This window comes from Carcharodon carcharias, chromosome 14 (assembly GCF_017639515.1).
Source record: "Carcharodon carcharias isolate sCarCar2 chromosome 14, sCarCar2.pri, whole genome shotgun sequence".
Classification (NCBI taxonomy): Eukaryota; Metazoa; Chordata; class Chondrichthyes; order Lamniformes; family Lamnidae; genus Carcharodon; species Carcharodon carcharias.
The window spans coordinates 43,556,238-43,575,875 of record NC_054480.1 but is presented as its reverse complement, the minus strand read 5'-3'; the positions used below and the strand labels follow the sequence as shown (position 1 = coordinate 43,575,875).

General features: G+C 40.4%; 1 protein-coding gene across 1 annotated transcript in view; it reads right to left on the bottom strand.

Annotated features, from left to right (window-relative positions):
• The window catches only part of hnf4a (hepatocyte nuclear factor 4, alpha), a 93,060-nt gene that overhangs the window by 17,603 nt on the left and 55,819 nt on the right, over positions 1 to 19,638 (bottom strand). Inside the window, exons 4-5 of the mRNA XM_041204688.1 lie at positions 7,338 to 7,444; positions 1,760 to 1,915 (exon numbers count right to left, since the gene is read on the bottom strand). Of these exons, the coding sequence (XP_041060622.1) occupies positions 1,760 to 1,915; positions 7,338 to 7,444 (263 nt within the window). The remainder of the gene's footprint in view (positions 1 to 1,759; positions 1,916 to 7,337; positions 7,445 to 19,638) is intronic.

Genomic DNA, 19,638 nt, shown 5'->3' with positions numbered 1-19,638 from the left:
GTTGCTCCCAATGCGGTTTCCTCTACATTGGAGAGACCAAACGCAGACTGGGCGACCGCTTTGCAGAACACCTTCGGTCTGTCTGCAAGAATGACCCAGACCTCCCTGTCGCTTGCCATTTTAACATTCCACCCTGCTCTTTTGCCCACATATCTGTCCTTGGCTTGCTGCATTGTTCCAGTGAAGCTCAACGCAAACTGGAGGAACAGCACCTCATCTTCCGACTAGGCACTTTACAGCCTTCCGGACTGAATATTGAGTTCAACAACTTTAGATCTTGAACTCTGTCCTCCATCCCCACCCCCTATCCGTTTCTTCCCCCTCCCTTTTGTCTTTTTCCAATAATTTATACAGATTTTTCTTTTCCCACCTATTTCCATTATTTTTAAATCTATACTTTTTATGCCGTTTTAGTCTTATTTCACCCCACCCCCACTACAGCTATCTGTAACTTGCGTGTCCTGCTATCCATTCTTAATTAGCACATTTTTTAGATAATATCACCACCTTAAAACCTCTTTGTTCTTTTGTCTGTGACATCTTTTGGTTATCTGCTCCTATCACTGCTTGCTTGTCCCTACAACCTCCTCCCACCACCTTAAACCAGCTATTTCACCCCTCTCCTATTTTTACTTAGTTCTGTTGAAGGGTCATGAGGACTGGAAACATCAACTTTGTTCTTCTCCGCCGATGCTGCCAGACCTGCTGAGTTTTTCCAGGTATTTCTGCTTTTGTTTTGGATTTCCAGCATCCACAGTTTTTTGTTTTTATCTCCATGGAAAATTGATGAGGTTGGATTGGCTGCCTGCTATACAGCCTACCCAATTTCCATTGATTTCAATCACCTCATATTTATAATATATTTATAAGTTTCTTCCCCTCATATGTTCTGCTGTACCCTGTACCATTTCCCCCCTCCAGGAGTTATCCCAAAGTAACTGCTAACCCTAGTCTTTAACGGTCTGGTGGGAATCCCGATAGAGTGATGTGGATTAACTTGGCTTCAGATTTTCCTTTCATCACTACAAAAATATGTTCCACTTCTACTCTGCACCTTCTCATCCTGGGTTAATCACGGCTGGAAACATGGGAGATAAATTTCCAGGGGGCTTTTCCTGACCTCCCTTTGTTGGTAGAGCCATGGAAAATGATGTAAGTCCTGTTGTGGGATTTCCATGGCGCCTCTGTCGAAGTGACGATAGACCAATGGGAGATCTCTCGTGGAAATTCACCTCCCCATGCTACTTTGGGAAATCAGATTAGTGGATCCATGTCTTGCTGTGCCATTCTGCAGGTAATGGTTACATCAATGGGCCACTTCACTGGACTATTTTACTAATGTTATTGTTTAAGACAGATATTATTGAAGTTGAAAGACCTTTCAGTTCTATTTTCCATGTAAGTCTGACCTGGACTGAACCCAGCCCGACCACACAAAGCACAAAGCCTGAGATAAAATTTCACATCAATTATTTTGTCAGTTCAACTCTGCATTTATTGTAGAAAAGAGTCCTGCCACTCTTCATAAATTTAACCTAATTGATCAATTGAAGTTCAGGGAACTTGACTTTTAAGTGAAGTAGTGCATTAATGCTGCTCTGTTTAATACGAACCTTTGGGTGATGAAAGTTAAGGTTTGTACTCTCTAAAATGGTGCAAAAATCCATTACCACCAGTGTAACATTGTTCAACTGTGACATTTTGTAAATCATACTAAAAAGTCTCTATAGAATTGAATTAAACCAAAAATGCTGCAAACCTGGTCATCCAGTGGTAGCTCGCAGAAAGCTGGGATATATTTAGCCCACTCTACCAGGACCAAAAGCTGCTGTTTCATAGACTCACATACGTCACTTATCACTGCAATCTTCTTAGACCTGATGTCACTGTTTATCACAGAAATAGGAGAGGAAATCTGGAACAAAACCACAGAAAGTAAATGGCCTTTAAATCCTGAACTCAATTTATTCATTTCCTTTTGGATAAACAAAATATTACATTGAAATTAATTTGTGTTATTTCATGTGAAAACTTTCTGGTTATCTTATCAATAATCATTCTGAACTAACAGCCACCATTCCTTATTTCAAGTTGCTTGAATGTGAGGTTTTAAAGGATATTGATAGAAATATCCAAATTTCTGTCTTTCCAAAAACAAATAGTCCAAATTATGGACAGTCAGATTTCAGAATTTTAAGGTGAGAATCTTTTAATGGAAAAAAAAATTATGTTCCCCATAAATAGAAATCTGCAAATAAAATCACATTCGCAGGGATAAGTGTTTATTCTTGGTTAGTGGATTGTTCATCACAGACATCCTCTCAATTTCTGGTCCTTGGAGGATGCGTGGCAAAGCTACTTCTTTTGGAGCTTGTGCCACCAATTAAACTTAAATTCAGTTCAGTCAATTCCCTTTCACAGGGGTTGACATCAATCATAAAGCTGTAATTTCAATTAAGTCTAGATCGGAACCCAAGACAGGACCATCAAGTGGGTGTCACTTTCACTGTTAAGGTGGATTCAGCCATGTGTCTACATTGCTCTGCAGTAGGGCGCTGGGGAGGAAGAAATTCCCACCATTGGTTGTTGTTTTCCCTAGGCACACCTCCCTCTGACTTCAGAGACCACATTTGGGACAGACAAAACTCTACCCCCCACAGGCCTCTGTGCACATTGTTAGGTGACAGGATTCTGAGTGGAGACTTAGCATTCCCAGGTTCCACCAGAATCCCTGCCTTAATTGTACTTCCAGAACTAGACTTGGGCCTAAATAACTGTTGAGGCTAAAGATTTATTGGCTCCAATAATGTGGAAAATATCCTGTATATTTCCTAGCCATCAAAAGCAGGGCAAATTTGACCTGGCCAATTATTGTCCTCTCAATCTCCTCCCATTCACCAATCAAGTGATGGATAGCGTCACCTTAAGTGTGATTATGCGAAACTTACTTGTCAACAGCATAGTCACTGATGCTCACTTTCTAGTTCTGCCAGAACCACTTGGCTCCAGCCCTCATCACAGACTTGATCCAATTATGGGCAGAAAAATTGAATATCAGAGGACAAGTGACAACAGCTTCTCTCCATATTAAGGCACCAGAGGGCAAAGAAAGCCACACTAGTGAGAAACAAAAGCACTTCTCCTGGTGCTGTTAGACATCCAGTTGTAGCCCTCTAGGAAAACCTTGATGAAATATGGTGACAGGTAAATATCTACAGCAGCAGCAATTAATTGGAACAGGATTTACTGTATATAGCCCTAAAGATGATGATGCATATTTGTTCACCATATTAGAACACATCACCATCAATTTGTTGATTAAAAACACACTGACAATCCTATAATTTTAAGGTGTACCAATTAAAATCTTCACTGGTTTTGATTGTCAGCACAATATTGTCAGTAAATACAGTTACCAATTTATTGCTGCTGGTCTGAATGTCAAATGAAGCTCTGCCACTTGTAGTTCCAGCACCCATAAAATGTTTGCTTCATATTGTGTCTGGCAAAAAAATATAGTGTCAGCTATTGTCCTCAATTTTGTGACATCTGTGCCATGGATTTCCCCTTTTCTAAGGTCAGTTTGAATTTGATGTCAAGTCAAGTGAATCTCCAGGCATTCAGCAAATGATGTCATTTAGAAGGATATGTTGCCAATCATATTGAAGTTTTCTCACAGACAGCAAACCAGAAAGTAAAATGCACTGATTATTCTTCACTTTTAATGAAAAATTTATAGAGAATGAAATAAATGACTTTGCCATGCGTACGGGAATAAGGTGGAAGCTTAAATATAATAAACACACTTTAAAAATATATATTTATTTTAAAAATGTAAATATTTTATTATAATGGAGAAATTTGATATTCTACAAATATTTTTCAGAGCCAGTATGACTGTTCAGCAGCAATATGGACTTAGTATGCTGTTAAAAACTCAGTTACATCTCATTCAAAGGCATATCATTTTTTTCAAGGGTTTTTATAGTGAGACTAATTGTGTAGAAAGGCAAGTTCTTGTCAGTTCAGTGATTTCTAATTGTTTGCAGTCTGGGAGAACTTCAACATTGTACCCTACAGGCAAATATTGAATCACTGACAGCAACTTCTGGACTTTCCTATTTAACTGTGTATATGTGACTTCAGAATTTACTGTCAGTTTCAGAGAAGTATTTCTGGTGAATACTGATAGATTTGCTGTCATTGCCACTGAAATCTAGGCCAATATGCTTGAATTGAAGGGAAAACTTCCATTTGTATAACTTACTCTCATATATTGTTGGTAAAAGCAGAGCTATTGTTAATTATATTCAGTCAGATAAAATGATTGAAAGGATCAAGGCAATCCTTTTCTTTTAGTAATTAACATAATGAACACTTCTATTGTGTTAAAATTGTTTTTTTCAATTTTCCTAGCATGTATCAAAAAAGCTTTTAGGCTTAAAATATTGTTACTGATGTAAAGTAAAACAGGATCAGTGCTGTACATTAAAAACAATGAATTAAAGCTGTGTGGCATAATTAGAGGTTACAACAATTGGGATTGAGAGATCAGTACTTTCTTTTTTTCATTTTCACACATGGCATGCCTGCTGCTACAAGTTATATATCTTTGTAAAATACATGATATGTTGTAGGAAATTTTACACGTACTCAAACTGCTCAGGCCAAACTTCATCTTCAGAAGGTAATTTAGTGGTTAAGCAATCAATTATTTAAGATTAACATAAATATGTTACATGTAAAAGGTCTTAAAGTGAATCACAAGCTAGTGACCTCAGGAAATCATTTGAAGTGAATAATTATTTGCATGGTTGATCATATACCAATAGCTATCCTGAATGTACACTAATGCACTGGAAGAAAGTTCATGATAGATTCTGCTAAAACTATCAATTCATATTCACCATCCCTATTTGTTAATGGACCAATATATTCTGCTTTGTTATTTGCAGTCAACCTACTCAATTCTCAGTATGTTAAAAGTATAAAGTATTATGCAATAAAGATGTGTCATTCATTTGGTAAGCAACTCCAGCTACTTATGAGGTAGAACCATTTAAGAACGATGAGGGTCACTGTCCCTGAATTATCCCTCATCTAACTAAAACTGTGGATGGTGCAAACCAGATAAGAGATGTGTTGACGATAATAAAGCTGAACAATTGAACAACCATGATTAAGAAAATTATAGGGACATTTGGTAAATGCTAGTGGACGAATACTTTTAAAGAGGCAGATTCCTCTACTCCACATGAACAAAAGATGAATTGCTCCATTGTTTTCTATGTTTACAGAGAGGTATCGATTATTTTGTTGAAATTTGGAAAACTTGCAATCATCTGTTTTAACACTGGCTGTAGCGGAAGTTGATAGATAGCTAATTCAACTGCAGCATCTATAACGGCTACATTTAAGTCATTGCTATAATAAATGTTACTACAGAGATTTTTAAAACATCGTTTTCAATTATACAATTTAATTTTCAGCACATTTATTTACTGTGGCCTTAATTAAAGTGGAACCCACGTTAAATGAATTATTTTTAGATCTATACTACAGACGGGACATGGAGAATACAAATAGAAGAATATACTGAGAGAAAAGTGAATAATAAAAAGAGAATTGAATCACAGAAAGAAAAAGATAAATGGAAATAGACAAGAGATGTGGTGGTAATTATAAGTTTTGCCAGTGGTGTAAGACGGTTGACATCGAGTAAGTTGCCTGTTGTACACCTCTCCTGATATTCCATTCCATTGATATCATATTGACTTACCATTATCCCAGAGAAAGAAAGAGAGCAACAAGAAATTAAAATACAAAAAATGAACAATTTAAAGAACAAACAGATGAAGAAAATATCAAATAGAAAACAATGAATTAATTCATCTTTTGTTCATGTAGAGAATGGAATTCATCTATTCTAAAGCTATTACCATTGATTTTGATTAGAATCAACAGCAACTGATTTTTCTAGATTATCAGATCAACCGTTCAGTATGGCTCTGACTCACATCATTGTTTTGCTAAAGGGTTGGCTTTACTTTAAAAATCTATGTTTGTGTCACAACATTATTGAAACTATGTTAGAGAAAGGACTCATGTTTACTCTTTAGTTAATAAATCAAAGTTTTGGCTACTTCAAGTAATTTTTGGCCTTATTTGTCAACTGCACCACAGTTGGTAACACTCTCGCCTCTGAGACATAGGGGAGAATTTTCTCCCTGTTGGGGGAGTTGGGCTGGGCGGCACCATTTTACGTGGGCAGGCCAATTAAGGCCCGCCCAGTGTGCCGCTTGCCCGGAAGTGCTGAGCGCTACCTGTGCGGGTGGGGGGGAGGTGGGGTTTGCCTGAGTCAGGGAGTGTGGTCTTTCGCATATGCACGTGAAAGAGAACAGAGATCTCCCTGAAGCACACAGCTGTGTCAAGGAGATCAGTTTTAAGTTCTGAAAATTTTAATAAAGAAAAAAAAAAATTAAGACATGTTCCCTCATGTGAAAGTTTCACGTGAGCTGGGACATGTCTATGAATATTATTAAAAATGTTTATAAAACTTTAAATACCTTCATGAAACCTCATCCCGGCCATGGATGAGGTTCCATGATAAATGTGAAGGCTGCCTGGCTCTTCACCTGCCTGCCAACCTTATGGATGGAAGGGCAGCTCAGTTTGTTGTTTTGATTGATACTTAAATGGCTTTAATAAGCCTTTGACAGTTTGGCGGGTGCGCAGCCAACTCGGGTGTGTGGCCACCAAACTGAACATCTGAATGATGCGCGGTGATGTCGGGACGCACACTTGATGTCACCAGGCGCCATTTTACGCTTTGTCGAGCCTGGCCCGCTCCTGCTTCGCTGAGCCGAAAATTCTGGCCATAAGATTGTTGGTTCAGGTTCCTCTCCAGAGACTTGAGCATGAAAATCTAGAATGAAACTTCAGTGCAGCACTGAGGTACCATCTTTGGGGTAAGACATACTGAGACTCAGGTTGACTTAAAAGATCTCATGGCACTATTTCTAAGAAAAGCAAGGGAGTTATCTCTGATGACCTGGCCAATATTTATCCTTTAATCAGCATTGCAAAAACAGATTTTTTGGTCAAAATTACATGCTGTTTGTTGAACTGTGCTGTGCACAAATTGGCTGTCCCACTTCCTACGTGGCAACAGTAAATACTGTTTTTAAAAAGTGTACTTCGTTGGCTGTAAAGCACGTTGGAACATTTTGAGGTTTTGAAAGGTGCTAAATAAACATAAATAATTTTTTCAAAATACCATCGATAATTCATTATACATGATACTTTATTTGTTAAGGTAATAGCTAACATTACTGTACCTGACGAGAAAGCACCTCTGCTTGTATGAGTGCATTAATTGAAGGCAAACTGTTGTCCTCATAGCTTGACCTCCTTGTACTTATTCTGTCTCTTTCATTCTGCACAGCTAAAATGAAGATGATATGTTCAAAAACTAGTGTTTTATTGACATTCAATTTAAATAGCATGGTTTTAGATCAATTAAACAGATAAAGTTACTGAGTATTCAGATTTAAAAATTAGACTGTTGGCATTTTAAGTCATGGATTTATTGCTGAATTTATAAACATGATAAAGTTGAACAGTTAAGGATCAAACACATTTTTTTGGCAGAATTAAATATTTTACAACACTTCTAATATATTGCAGTGGAATGAACACCGTAAAGGTTCCTGCATATTGTTTTTATCAACAGTTTCCTCATCCTAGATGATTATGGTCTGTTGAGTACATCTCATTGCCACCTGGTCTGTGGCTTATAAAGAATGGTGAAAGCCTGAGTTTGAATGTCATTTAATCACAAAGTTGATAGAAACCTCTGGTCTTCCGTGTAAATGCTTTTTAAATGATCCTACAGCTTATGGAGTAATATTCACCTTGGGCATGGGTAGAAAACAGGTGGCTCTGAATTATCCCCACAGTACGTATCCGGCCAATTTGCTAATATTTGAGGCTGAATGTTCCTTAATCTGTCCCAACAGGGTAAGGATGAGAGTTCTGCCAACTCCCAACACTGCCATCTCCCTGGCCCATTTTCTTGGGCTGGGGATCCTGATGGAATTCCTGCCAGTAAGTGGGAACCCGCAGGTGGCCCTGAGGAAAATTTTAACACTGCCACAAATGGATCACTGCAGAGGATTAGGAGGTCACTTGGAGGAGCCTGAAGACTGCAGCAAATCATTTATGGAAGACCTTAGCTCTCGTGGAGACTTTCAGAAGATAGGCATTCAGGCCAAATTAGAGGGAGGAGAAACTGCTTCCTGCATCGGGAAATTAGTCCTCTCACAGATAAAAGATGCCTCCTGTCTTAAAACGCTGCTGTCTTGCTGAGAAATAAGAACATTAGCCATGTTCTTGGAAGCCTTTTCCCAATGCACAAAATAATGTTTGTATTTATGCTCTTTAGAAGCAGGTTCTATTATCGGGAAACTTTGAGATCTTCCTCAAGGTCCCTCAGTAATTACCAATGGACATCGGAAAAGGCTTCATCTGGCAGGCTTGGGAAGTGGTATTAAGAAATAAAGATAGAGAGTAAATGGGTTGAGAATCAGGGCAGTGCTGGAATTTGCATGGGGTGGACAGGCAAAGTGCAGTCAGGGCAGGTCTGGCAGGGGATAGGGGAGAGAAACTAAGATTTGGCTAGAGAAGTGGCAGTATACCTTGTGCCTGATTTTCCCAATGTTTTTGCTGCTACCCTGTCCAATTTGAATGGGCTGGTGGAAGAAAATCCAGGCCTTCCTGTTTGTGCCAAAGGGGTGAGGTATTTAGGGCTGTTAGTGTCCAATGAATCCCCCAATGGGGAGAAAATTCTCCCCTATGTCTCAGAGGCGAGAGTGTTACCAAATGCGGCGCAGTTGACAAATAAGGCCAAAACTTATTTGAATTAGCCAAAACTTTGATTTATTAACTAAAGAGTAAACATGAGTCCTTTCTCAAGAGCCTGAATCATTGGAGGCTGAATTGGATAGCTCCTGAAAATAGGTGTAGGATAGTTATACGTGAGCTCTGTCAGAAAAGCAGGCATTAACCTGCAAGATTCATAGCCCATGGTTACACATCAGCTGGACATTGAATGAGTGGAATCCTTTTCAGTTTAGGTAAAGGGCAGTGTTGACACGAGGTGCCTACAGTGCGAGATGTATACAGTCATGGTACCGCAACATGGGAAATCCTGTCATTACATGGAATCTGTGAGTCATTCCACCTGCTTATTTCTGGTTAGAAGGAATGAAATATAGATAGCTCTCTGAGTAGAGATCATCAACAGCCTCCCTTAAGCATCAACGGATGGCAAACTGCAAGATCCTGCAAACATCTCTAGCACCAGCCTGGAAGAAGCCAGAGGCATTAAAGTTTATCACACAGTCACCTTCACAGCCACTGGCAATACAGTCCTTGCTCTGATCTGACATTGCAGTTGTGGCTGCATCAAGCAAGTGGTTTCAGTGAGAAAGTCCTTACTGAAGCACAGATATTTCATACATTGTTCCTCACTGGTTCAGGCATGGGGATTGCTCCTTGAACAAATTACGTTGATATGCCCTCCTACTGAGGACTCTTCTCTCCTTCTTCTCCTCCTCCTCATCTCTCTTCCAGCAGCTTGTGCTGTTCTGCATGGCCCCTGTTCATTTTCCAAGTAATGCCAAATTCTAAAGGAAATAGCTACTACTGCCCATGCCTTGGAGCAACTGATTTGTGCAGAAACCTAGATGTCAGCAAAAAGTTCTTTGGCAGCCTTCCCTCTTCGTGTAAACTTTTGAAACTTGAAATCACCAAAGAAAACACCAAATATTTGCAGATTTATGGCAACAGCTAGAAGAGATAAACCAATAGCTAACCTGCAAGTAGTTAATGGCCTCTTTAAATAGTGCTCATTGGAGGGGTGAGGGTTGGATCCTTCATGGTGCTGAAAGCATGCACAGCTATATGAGGTTAAGGGAGAAAGCAAACCATATTTTGACGGGTCGGGCTGACACCAGGGGCCTTTAAAATCAGTGGGTGGGACCCAGATGTGGCAGACCCTCCCCCATTTCCAGCAGATCCCACTTGTGCCAGCAGGGGGAAGCGGGCAGGGCATGAATCACACAGGCAGGAAACCCGAACTTAGCAGGGCAATTTGAGATTAGTGCCGGTTGAAACAGACCCAATTGTCAATGTTCCAAGGGCCCAACCTACAGTATGGGAGTCATGAATTTAAGGAGGAGGTGTAAACACTCTTGAAAGGCAAATAAAGTTGTGTCATGGTCTGAAGTTACTTAAATCCCCAGCCCTTTAAAAATTAAAGAAAAGCAGGCAGCAGTCTGCTGCTGGAGTACATTGGTTGACAGGTATTAGTATTACAACCCATTAGCATCTGTTCCGCAAGTTTCAATAGACTTCATTGTTTACGTTTCCCAGGGCTGTTATTACAGCTGAACCCATTATGAATGTTTAGATGAGTTTTAAAAGTTCCAAAATCACTTATCTAGGTGGGGGTTGAGTTCACATTATGGCTGGCAGTTCTAAAATGCAATTCAAGGGTTAGGCTTTCTTTGTTGAGGTTAATGAGTAGAAGTTCATTTATATAACTGATTGACCACTTGAGCTGATTTAAGATCTTTGAATGGGTTTCATGAGTGAGTTCCGAATCAAGTGTGTATAAGTGAGCACTTTCTTAGATTGTTTTAAGTTTTTGTTGATTTCCACATGGCTCCTAATGTCTGCCCATAATGGATACTGGGTGAATGGCTAAAGAGGTGGCATGGTGGGTATGAGGTGGCATGGAGCTATGAGGTAGCATGGGGATGTGATAGAGCATGGGGGGGGGTGAGGGTGGGTGCGGCGGTGAGGGCTAGAGGGCCCAATAGCCTTTTTTTAGAAATGGCTGAAGCCGCAGAGAACTGAGGCAGGCTTTCTAACCTGCCTGCCTTGGCATTCGCCTGCCTCCATGGTTGTCTCTGAACTGCCAACTTGATCACGCACCCCCCCCCCCCCCACCCCACCCACCCCGGAGTAAAAATTCTGCATGGGGGGGTGGTGTTTCCATGGAGACAGGCCTGCCAATAAGCTCCAAAATGTACCACTGGTGCTAAATCAACGTTGCACCTTGATTGATGTCTTGATCTGCCTGTTCTGAATGCTCTTGGCTGACATTCACTGCACATGCTTTGATGCTTGCACCAATATGACATCTGGCATGATTCTCACCCACAAGCGTGCACACATGAACACCATGAGCTCTAAAGGTACTCATAGCATCCTAACGAGGGGCAAGCAAGTCCAATTTTTCACCCATTGCCTTTAAGAGAAGTATAGACAGAATACTGGGAGAGGATACAAAATTTCAACTTTTTTAAACATTAATAAGGAAATCCTTCAGGAGTGTATGGATTGAATGTGTTTTTTTAATTCTTTCATGGGACATGGGCATCACTGGCAAAGCCAGCATTTTGTTGCCTATCCCTAATTACCCTTGAACTGAGTGGCTTGCTAGGCCATTTCAGAGGGCAGTCAAGAGTCAACCGCACTGCTGTGGGCCTGGAGTCACATGTAGGCCAGATTTGTTTCCCTAAAGGGCATTCGTGAACCAGATGTTATTTTACAACAACTGACGATAGTTTCATGGTCACCATTACAGACATTAGATTTCAATTCCAGATCTATTAATTGAATTTAAACTCTACTAGTTGCCATGTTGGGGTTGAACCCACTCACCTCCCAACCCCTGCAGAACATAAGTCTGGGCCTTTGGATTACTTGGCCAATTACTAGGTTAATGACATTTCCATGATATCACCATCTCCCCTATTCAAACCTACTGCCAATGTTCAGCTAATTAGCCAATATTTTAGATTAGCTAAGCTCACAATAACTAACACTTTTAGAAGGGGCATTTAGAACTTTCACTGAGCTCTAGACCTGAGCCATGGAAATTCCCCACAATTATGATCTTATTAATTAACATGTAAAAGCTTTAGACATAAAATATGCACTGGCCACAATATTTTGCAGTAATAGACTCTAAATGATTGTCAGAAAATCTGCAACGCTGATGTGCTCACTCTGCATTTTGAACACCTTCATGTTGCAGTAGGGTACAGAAATAATTGGCTTCATCAACGAGTATTGCTGCCAACAGGAATAAAATTTAAGTGACAAATGACATTGAAATTAAAGTAGAAGATCTATTTAAAATATTGACTTATATTGGGGTTCAGATGACAGTGATGAATTATTCAAAATTTTGTCTAGTGTAATTTGGATCCTTTGCTTTGGTTACAGCTGGGTGATAAGATTCAGGAATATGTTATTCGCTATAAAATACCTTGATTATTTACAAATAGTACTAGTTAATGACACATCAATCGCAAAACCCAGAATTGTTATACATCCGTATAATGTGTATAAAATGTAATCAGTTGGATACAATGAATAACTTTTAAGAGAAAAAAGGCAGGAGTGCAGTCAACTGTCATAAAAGAAGTTCTCAAGGTTATGCATTGGTTTATCAGTGGAGACACTATGTTCAGTCACAGAATGCTGCTTTCTGAATGTTTGCTCAGCACTAACTGGTCATGGACCTCAAGTAAATTCTATTTAATATTAACAGATTTAGGAAAAGATTCCAACAGTCACTGGGAATGCCTTACTTTCATTTCTCCAGTTCCTGCTGGGCTATGACATGTGGGCATGCACTTTAATATCAAGAGGCAGAAATTGATTTGCACTGGAAGAACGGCAAAAAGAAGATGCAGAAAAAGACTCCAAGGCTGGAAAAGTGGCCTGAGGCCCACTTGATATCGGGCCTCGGGCCTCATTTTAGCAACACCTGTGAGCTGCCAATGCCTATTTCATGTTTGCAGGCACTCCCAGTGAAAAGATGATGAATGTTGTGCTGGGGTCGGGGAGGGAGGCCATTGGGACGGAGACAGAATAGGCTTCAGCAGAAGCTTGGAGTACAGTGCCAGATGGAGCGAGAGTTCTTTCTTCCTCTGAATTATAGTCTGTATTTTTTTAAAAAACTTCCTTTCTGATGATAGCTTCCAACAGTCCTTTTGAGGGTTGTTAGTTAGGCTACAAATAGACCATAGGCCTAACTGCTGCACTTGGAATGAATTAATTTCTGGAACAGATTCTAGATTATAAAACAGACATTAGGCCTCTTATTAGCATATTCAAGGACTTAACACTTGACTCAGCTGACATCAAGGATCTAAAATACTGTAGCTAAAATATATTTAAAATAATATAGCAATATTATTAGGTTAGGTTGTGTCCTAAATTTGGCCTCTACCCCATTGTCCAGCTAGAAAGGAGCCCAACAAGGTTCAATTTCTCTAAGTCTGTATTTTTTCATTGGCACAATCCCAGTTTTCTCTATATCTCTATGGACCATTTCCTGTTTTGTTAATGAAACTTGATCAAAAGAAAATGGTAAGTAAAGATTTTCTGCTCCCATTTGTGGTGGGTGTCATAGTGGGCAGGAGTGGAAAATGTCGAGAGATCATAAAATTCAGTTTCACAACGTGGTAAAACCAATATGCGATTGTTCGCTCCACCTGTCAATGGCAGGCTGCATTTCCCACCACCGCACGTCGGGAAGCTAATTTCAATAAATTGGAACCTCATTATTAACCCTGCTCACCAGAATCACTCCCCCACACTAAATCATGAGCTTATGTTGGCGTGATTGCACGCCGATGTGTTTCACAATGGTACATAAGCGATGTGCACCTTGCGACCTGCACTTCGCTCGGGACTTCGAGGTTTGTTTGCCTGCCCAGCTTTGGGTAGCACTCACAGTCATCAGCACCAAGCTTTCATGATCACCACATCACTTTTAGGGGGGCACTCACAGGGAAGTTTCTACCTACCAGGCCAGCTATAAGGTGGGGGTGGCTTTTCAATGGCTGCAGGACTAGGGCTTGTTTGGGGAAAAGGGAAAAGTGGCCTCAGGCAAGGGAAGAGGCTGCAGGGCGAGGGATTTACTGGGGAAGGGGGTATCCTAAGGTGTGGGGACACATGTTGATCTGCAAGTGGCCTCAAGATGGTGAGGCTGAGGGGTCAGTCTCTAGAGGAGATGAGGCCAGATGGAGATGTGAGGGTGTGTGTGAGAAAGTGAATGGTGATGTCCCTTGAGCTGGCAGTGAGTGAGGTGCCACTGAACGCGAGATGGGATTGTGAGTATGTGAATTTAGAGTGATGAGATAGTTGACTTACACTGGTGGCATGGATGAGATCACTCATCCTCTTTTGGCACTGGATTGCCAACCTCTTCTGAGCGGCATTGGCACTGAACACCACTGCCACTGCCCCCCAAACTGGAATGGCAAGATTGTTGTGGCCAGAGCGGGGGTAAGGGTCATCACAGCAGGCCTCCAAAAGACATTCCGGTGACGGGTCACTGAACTCTTCTTGGTTTTCAGGGCCATGTCTTCACTGGAGCAGTCCTGGGCTACAAGCATTGAGAACTGTGTGGGCGGCTGCAGTTTAAATATGGCACCCGGAGTGAGAAAACAGCGAGGTAGCGGCCTGGCAAGCGATTCAGAGGTCGCCTGCCAGCAAGACGGTGTGTTTCCTGTGGCTACATAATTAATGAGGCAGGAAGTGGACAATATGGCACAAAAATCCACCTTTGTGGCTGGCGGGAAAAAGGTCCTTTTTCATGCCTGTCACTGCACTTAGTGCAATTCAGGGAAAATTTCAGCCGTAGAGTTTATATCATTCACAGGTATCTGCAAATTTCCTTTCAAAGTTTTATTTACAGACCCGCCAATTCTATAGCATCGTGTTAGCTCCGGTGGATTATGACAACATAAAATTCTGTTTCCAGGAAGAGAATAAAAATGGACACTGAGAAACAGAGGGGGGAAGCTGAAGATTTGAAAAGGAATTCAAAACACAATGGGACAAAAAGTTCTTTTTAAGAAACTTGCAAACAGTGAGGGAAGTGGCAAGGCAGTGGGTTTTAGAGGGAATTGATGAATTCTGGGATACAATGACTGACAGACCGGCAAAGGATGTTGAAGCAGAGGGCATGGATGAGAAGAAATAAGTCAATGTCAGAAAACTAGAGGATATGATGGCTGGAAGAGATCATTAGGATGGGGCCAACGCCATGGGAGCACAGTAAGGTGAAGATACAAGCCTTGAAATCAATTCACTACGGTACAGAGAACCTGTGGAGTTTTCCAAGGATGGTAGTGATGAACATGATAAGGTGAGGACAAAGACTGCCACACCTTGAATAAATTATAGTTTATGGATGATGAAGATGATCAGCCTAATGAGGAGAACATTGGAAAAGTTGAGCCTTGAGGTGATAACATGTGGAATAGGGTGCCTACAGTTGGGGAACATTTAGCATCTGAGCTGAGCATCGTTTCAGAGGTAAAAATAGTCGGTTTAGTAACAGATCAGATATATGGAAGGAAGCTGGATTAGATAGTATACCAAAATTCAATACATCTAGACTTAGCTTTATATGACAGACAGGGATGGTGACAGAATCAAAAGTGACAACAGATTTATTTTTTCATTTTCTTTTGTGATGTGAGCATTGCTGCCCAACCCCAAATTATCCTTGTGAAGGTGATGGTGAGCTGCCTTCTTGAACTGCTGTAGTCCATCTCATGTTGGTACACACACAGTGCTTTTAGGAAGGGAATTCCAGGTTTTTGACCCAGCGACATTGAAGAAATGGCCACATAGTTCCAAGTCAAAATGGTACGTGGCTTGGACGGGAACTTACAGGAGGTGTCAATCAAATCTTTTCACAATCTTCTCTTCTCCAAGGAGAATGGTCCCAATTTCTCCAATCTTTCTATATAACTGAAGTTCCTCATCCCTAAAACTATTCTCATGAATCATTTCTGCACCCTCTCTAATGCATTCACATCTTTCAATAGCATGTGTCCAGAACTGGATTAAATATTTCAGTTGAGGCCGACTCAGTGCTTTATACATGTTTAATGTAAATTCCTTGCTTGTGTACTTTATTCTCCTATTGATAAAGCCCAGGATACTGTACATGTTAGTAACCACTCTTGCAATCTGCCACCTTCAATGATTTATGCACAAATACACCCAGGGCCCTCTGCTCTTGCTCGCCCTTTAGACTTATATCCTTTATTTTATATTGTCTCTTTGTGTTCTTTGTACCAAAGTGAATCAGTTTGCATTTCGCTGCATTAAACTTCATCTGCCACATGTCTGCCCATTCCTCCAACCTGTCTATGTCCTATTTGAAGGTCTACACTATCCTCCTCATGGTTCACAATACTTCTGAGTTTTGTATCATCAGTAAATTTTGAAGAGGAGGTTATAGTCTAGCAGGGATCTATGATGGATTTAAGGGTAGATATTTTTCATTGGCAGAAGGTGATGGAGAAAGGGTTTGAGGTGGACTGGGAAGGAGAGAAGAAAGTAATTGGAAAGAGACTTGTCAGTGACAGAGACTTCAGGACCTGCAATTATGGTGAAGATAAAAGGATGGCCAAAGGTATCAGTGAATGAAGCATAGTGGGACAGTGACTGAAGGGAGTTGGGGAGGGCAGAAGTTTTATGGTAGAGGTGAGTTAAGGTGCAGTGTGAAATCACTGAGGAGTTGTTCAGTGCAGAGTGAAGCAGGCAGGAAGGAAAGATTTTCAGCAAAAACATTTTGGGATTTGTAGGTAAATAAGATCTTAAAGGAGAGGTGAAAGGAATTGTGGTACTGAAGTATTTAAATGAGAGGAAAGAGTTGGAAGAATGAGGGGACAGGCCAAATTGAGATATCATTATCACTGCAGGGTTTGGGGTACGGTACACACTAGAGCAGCCTTAGTGAGTGAAAAAGTTGCTATTGATGAGCTGGTTACCATTCAGGCTGAAGATATTGATTGACTCCTCCAGAACAGACTTCTGGTTGGAGAGAGGTTTGTTGGCTGGTGCAGAGTGAGAAGAGACCATGGACAATAATGAGAAATATATTCAAATAGGCGAGTAATTAGTGTCAGGGGACAAAATGTACAGGGAACACTTTGTAGCAATGGAATGGAGGTAAAGAGAGCCTGAGACAATGAGGAGAGGAGTATAAGGTAAAGAAAGGGAGGTAGATGAGAAAGGAAAAAATCATGAGTAAGAAGTGGAGGAGCTTGGATGTGGGGAGAAAGTCATTATGCACGTTGAATCCAAGGAAGCAAAAGTTGTTGTAACATTAACAACAACCCTGTCATAATTGTATTGAAGCACCTCAGAGTGCAACATGATCTATGTTGATAACTTGAACACCATCGCACTGTCTGACTGTCTCTAATGGCCATGTTGAAATGTCTGTAATATTCATTGATTGTATTGGAGCACTTGTGATCCATGTGGAAAAGTTGAATATGATTGCACTTTTTGTGATGGCCATTTAGAAACGTTTTGTAATGTTCTTTCAGATATTTTATGAATAAAATATATTTTTCCAAAAAAGAAAGAGTCTGGTAGGAAGGAGGTTAGCAATGTTGTGATAGACACAGTGATAAACTTTGGGTCAGACGGGAGCCTGTCTGAGCCTGCTGGGAAGATCAAAGACTAAGTCCTGCCTGGAGGTCAGGAATCGTTCAAGGACCAGTGAAGAACAAGAGCAACTGCTAAGGTCAATAAAGTTCAGGTGAAAGTATGCACAATCCATGAGGATAACCTGTACAAATTTGGAGAAGTTAATTTATGTCCAGGGACTGTCAGATGGTCAGAAACCTGAGGTCAGCTTGAAAGGCTGATGTATTTTAAATGTGTCTGTGTATATAGATACATTCAGAATGAAATATGTTCCTTTGGTGACCTTGATTAAAAGTGATAATAATAAAATATTTTTATTTATGGGAAGGAATCAACTGCTAATGATATTTAAATTTTTGTAGCTCAATATATTTTCACAATTAATCTGTTATGGCCTGTATAAGTTTGGTTGAGATTAAACAATGATTGGCAGAAAAATTAAAGGAGCTGGTGTGTTTAAAAGTTAGCACCGGACAATGTTTTAAAGAGAAGCACCTGTGTACACAAATGATCTGAAAGGTGCATGGTGACCTATATAGGCACAGCAGGGAACGGAATGACTCTGGTAACAACTTTAAAAAGTCTCACATCTAACCAATAATTAAATCAATAACCATCATCTAATGAACTCTTACTTAATTGAAGATTTCTGTTGCGTGAATAGAATTGGAGATCCCAACCCAGTGACCCTGCTCCTTAAAATATTGAGAGATAAACATAAACAGACTATTTGATTTTAGGTTTTGAGCTATATAACACATATTTTAAACTACCTGCTGTAAGTGAGATCAGAAGTTTCTCTCCCACAGAGACGTGAGTACAAACAGACATAGAGTGCACTGATCAATCATCCATAAGGCGGACAGGTTCTGTTGTACATTATGGCACAGAATGAGGCTGTTCGGCCCATTGAGTCCATGCCAGAGACAAAAGGAATTAGGCCAGGAATGCAAAGAAAGATGGGGTAAGTACTCCTGGAGTTTGTTCAGTTATCACTGGCAGTCAAAAAGGATTTGTGCAGAATTTCTCCTCAAGCATTTTAATAAAATGGGATAAAGGCCTTGATGGGCATGGTTTGTGGAAGGATCAAGCCTCAAGCTAAACACTTCTTATTTATTCCTGCTATTCTTCTCCTCTGAAAAATTATATTCCCTTTCTGTCTTTGTAAGTGTTGACTCCTTGCTGGGTTATAGTTCTATGCACACAAGTAGCTTTCTGCTTCTCTGCACAAGTGCTTATTCCTCATGTATCAGCATAAATGGTGAGTGATGGTAGATGTTTTTCACCATGCAGGTTATTACAGCTGAGCCCTATTCTACTGTTGCTGATCAGGAATGGGAGTGTTTGCTCATTTTCTTTCTGTAACCCTAGATTTCTAAGATCTATTTCTATCTCTATTTCTAAGACCTCTACTGAGGTCAATGAATATAAAAATGTACTGCTGATTCATTATTGCCTCTTTTACACTATGGTACAATGACAAAATTACCCCCAGGATGTCTTCTCTAGATTCATGCAGTAAGAAATATAACTTCTGACTGGAACATACTAAAAAGTCGTTTCTGAAGTATGGTGACTGCAGATATAAAAATGCGATATTTTTAAAATCCAGATTCAAAGGTCCTGTTTAAGTTTTCCCATACTGCTCTTCAGGTAATATTTCTTCCACTACCTGACTTCTCAAGCCCTAGAGTGCTTCTCAAGTCTCAGAAAATTCAAGTAATCTTTTTGCATAATTTCTGTGAATAGTTTGAACTCAAGCTGCATGAGGTAGAAGATACTTATAAAAAAAAGGCAAAATACTGAGGATGCTGGAAATCTGGAACAAAAACAAAAAGTGCTGGAAAAACTCAGCAGGTCTGACAGCATCTGTGGAGAGAAAGAAAGAGTTAACATTTCGAGTCCATATGACTCTTCTTCAGAGTCCTGGCCGAGTCCTAAAGCAGCTGCTAGTCTGGCTCTGCGACAGGTGGTGAGGGAATCAACAAAAGGGAAAAACATTCTTGACCTCATCCTCACCAATCTGCCTGCCGCAGATGCATCTGTCCATGACAGTATTGGTAGGAGTAACCACCGCACAATCATTGTGGAGATGTT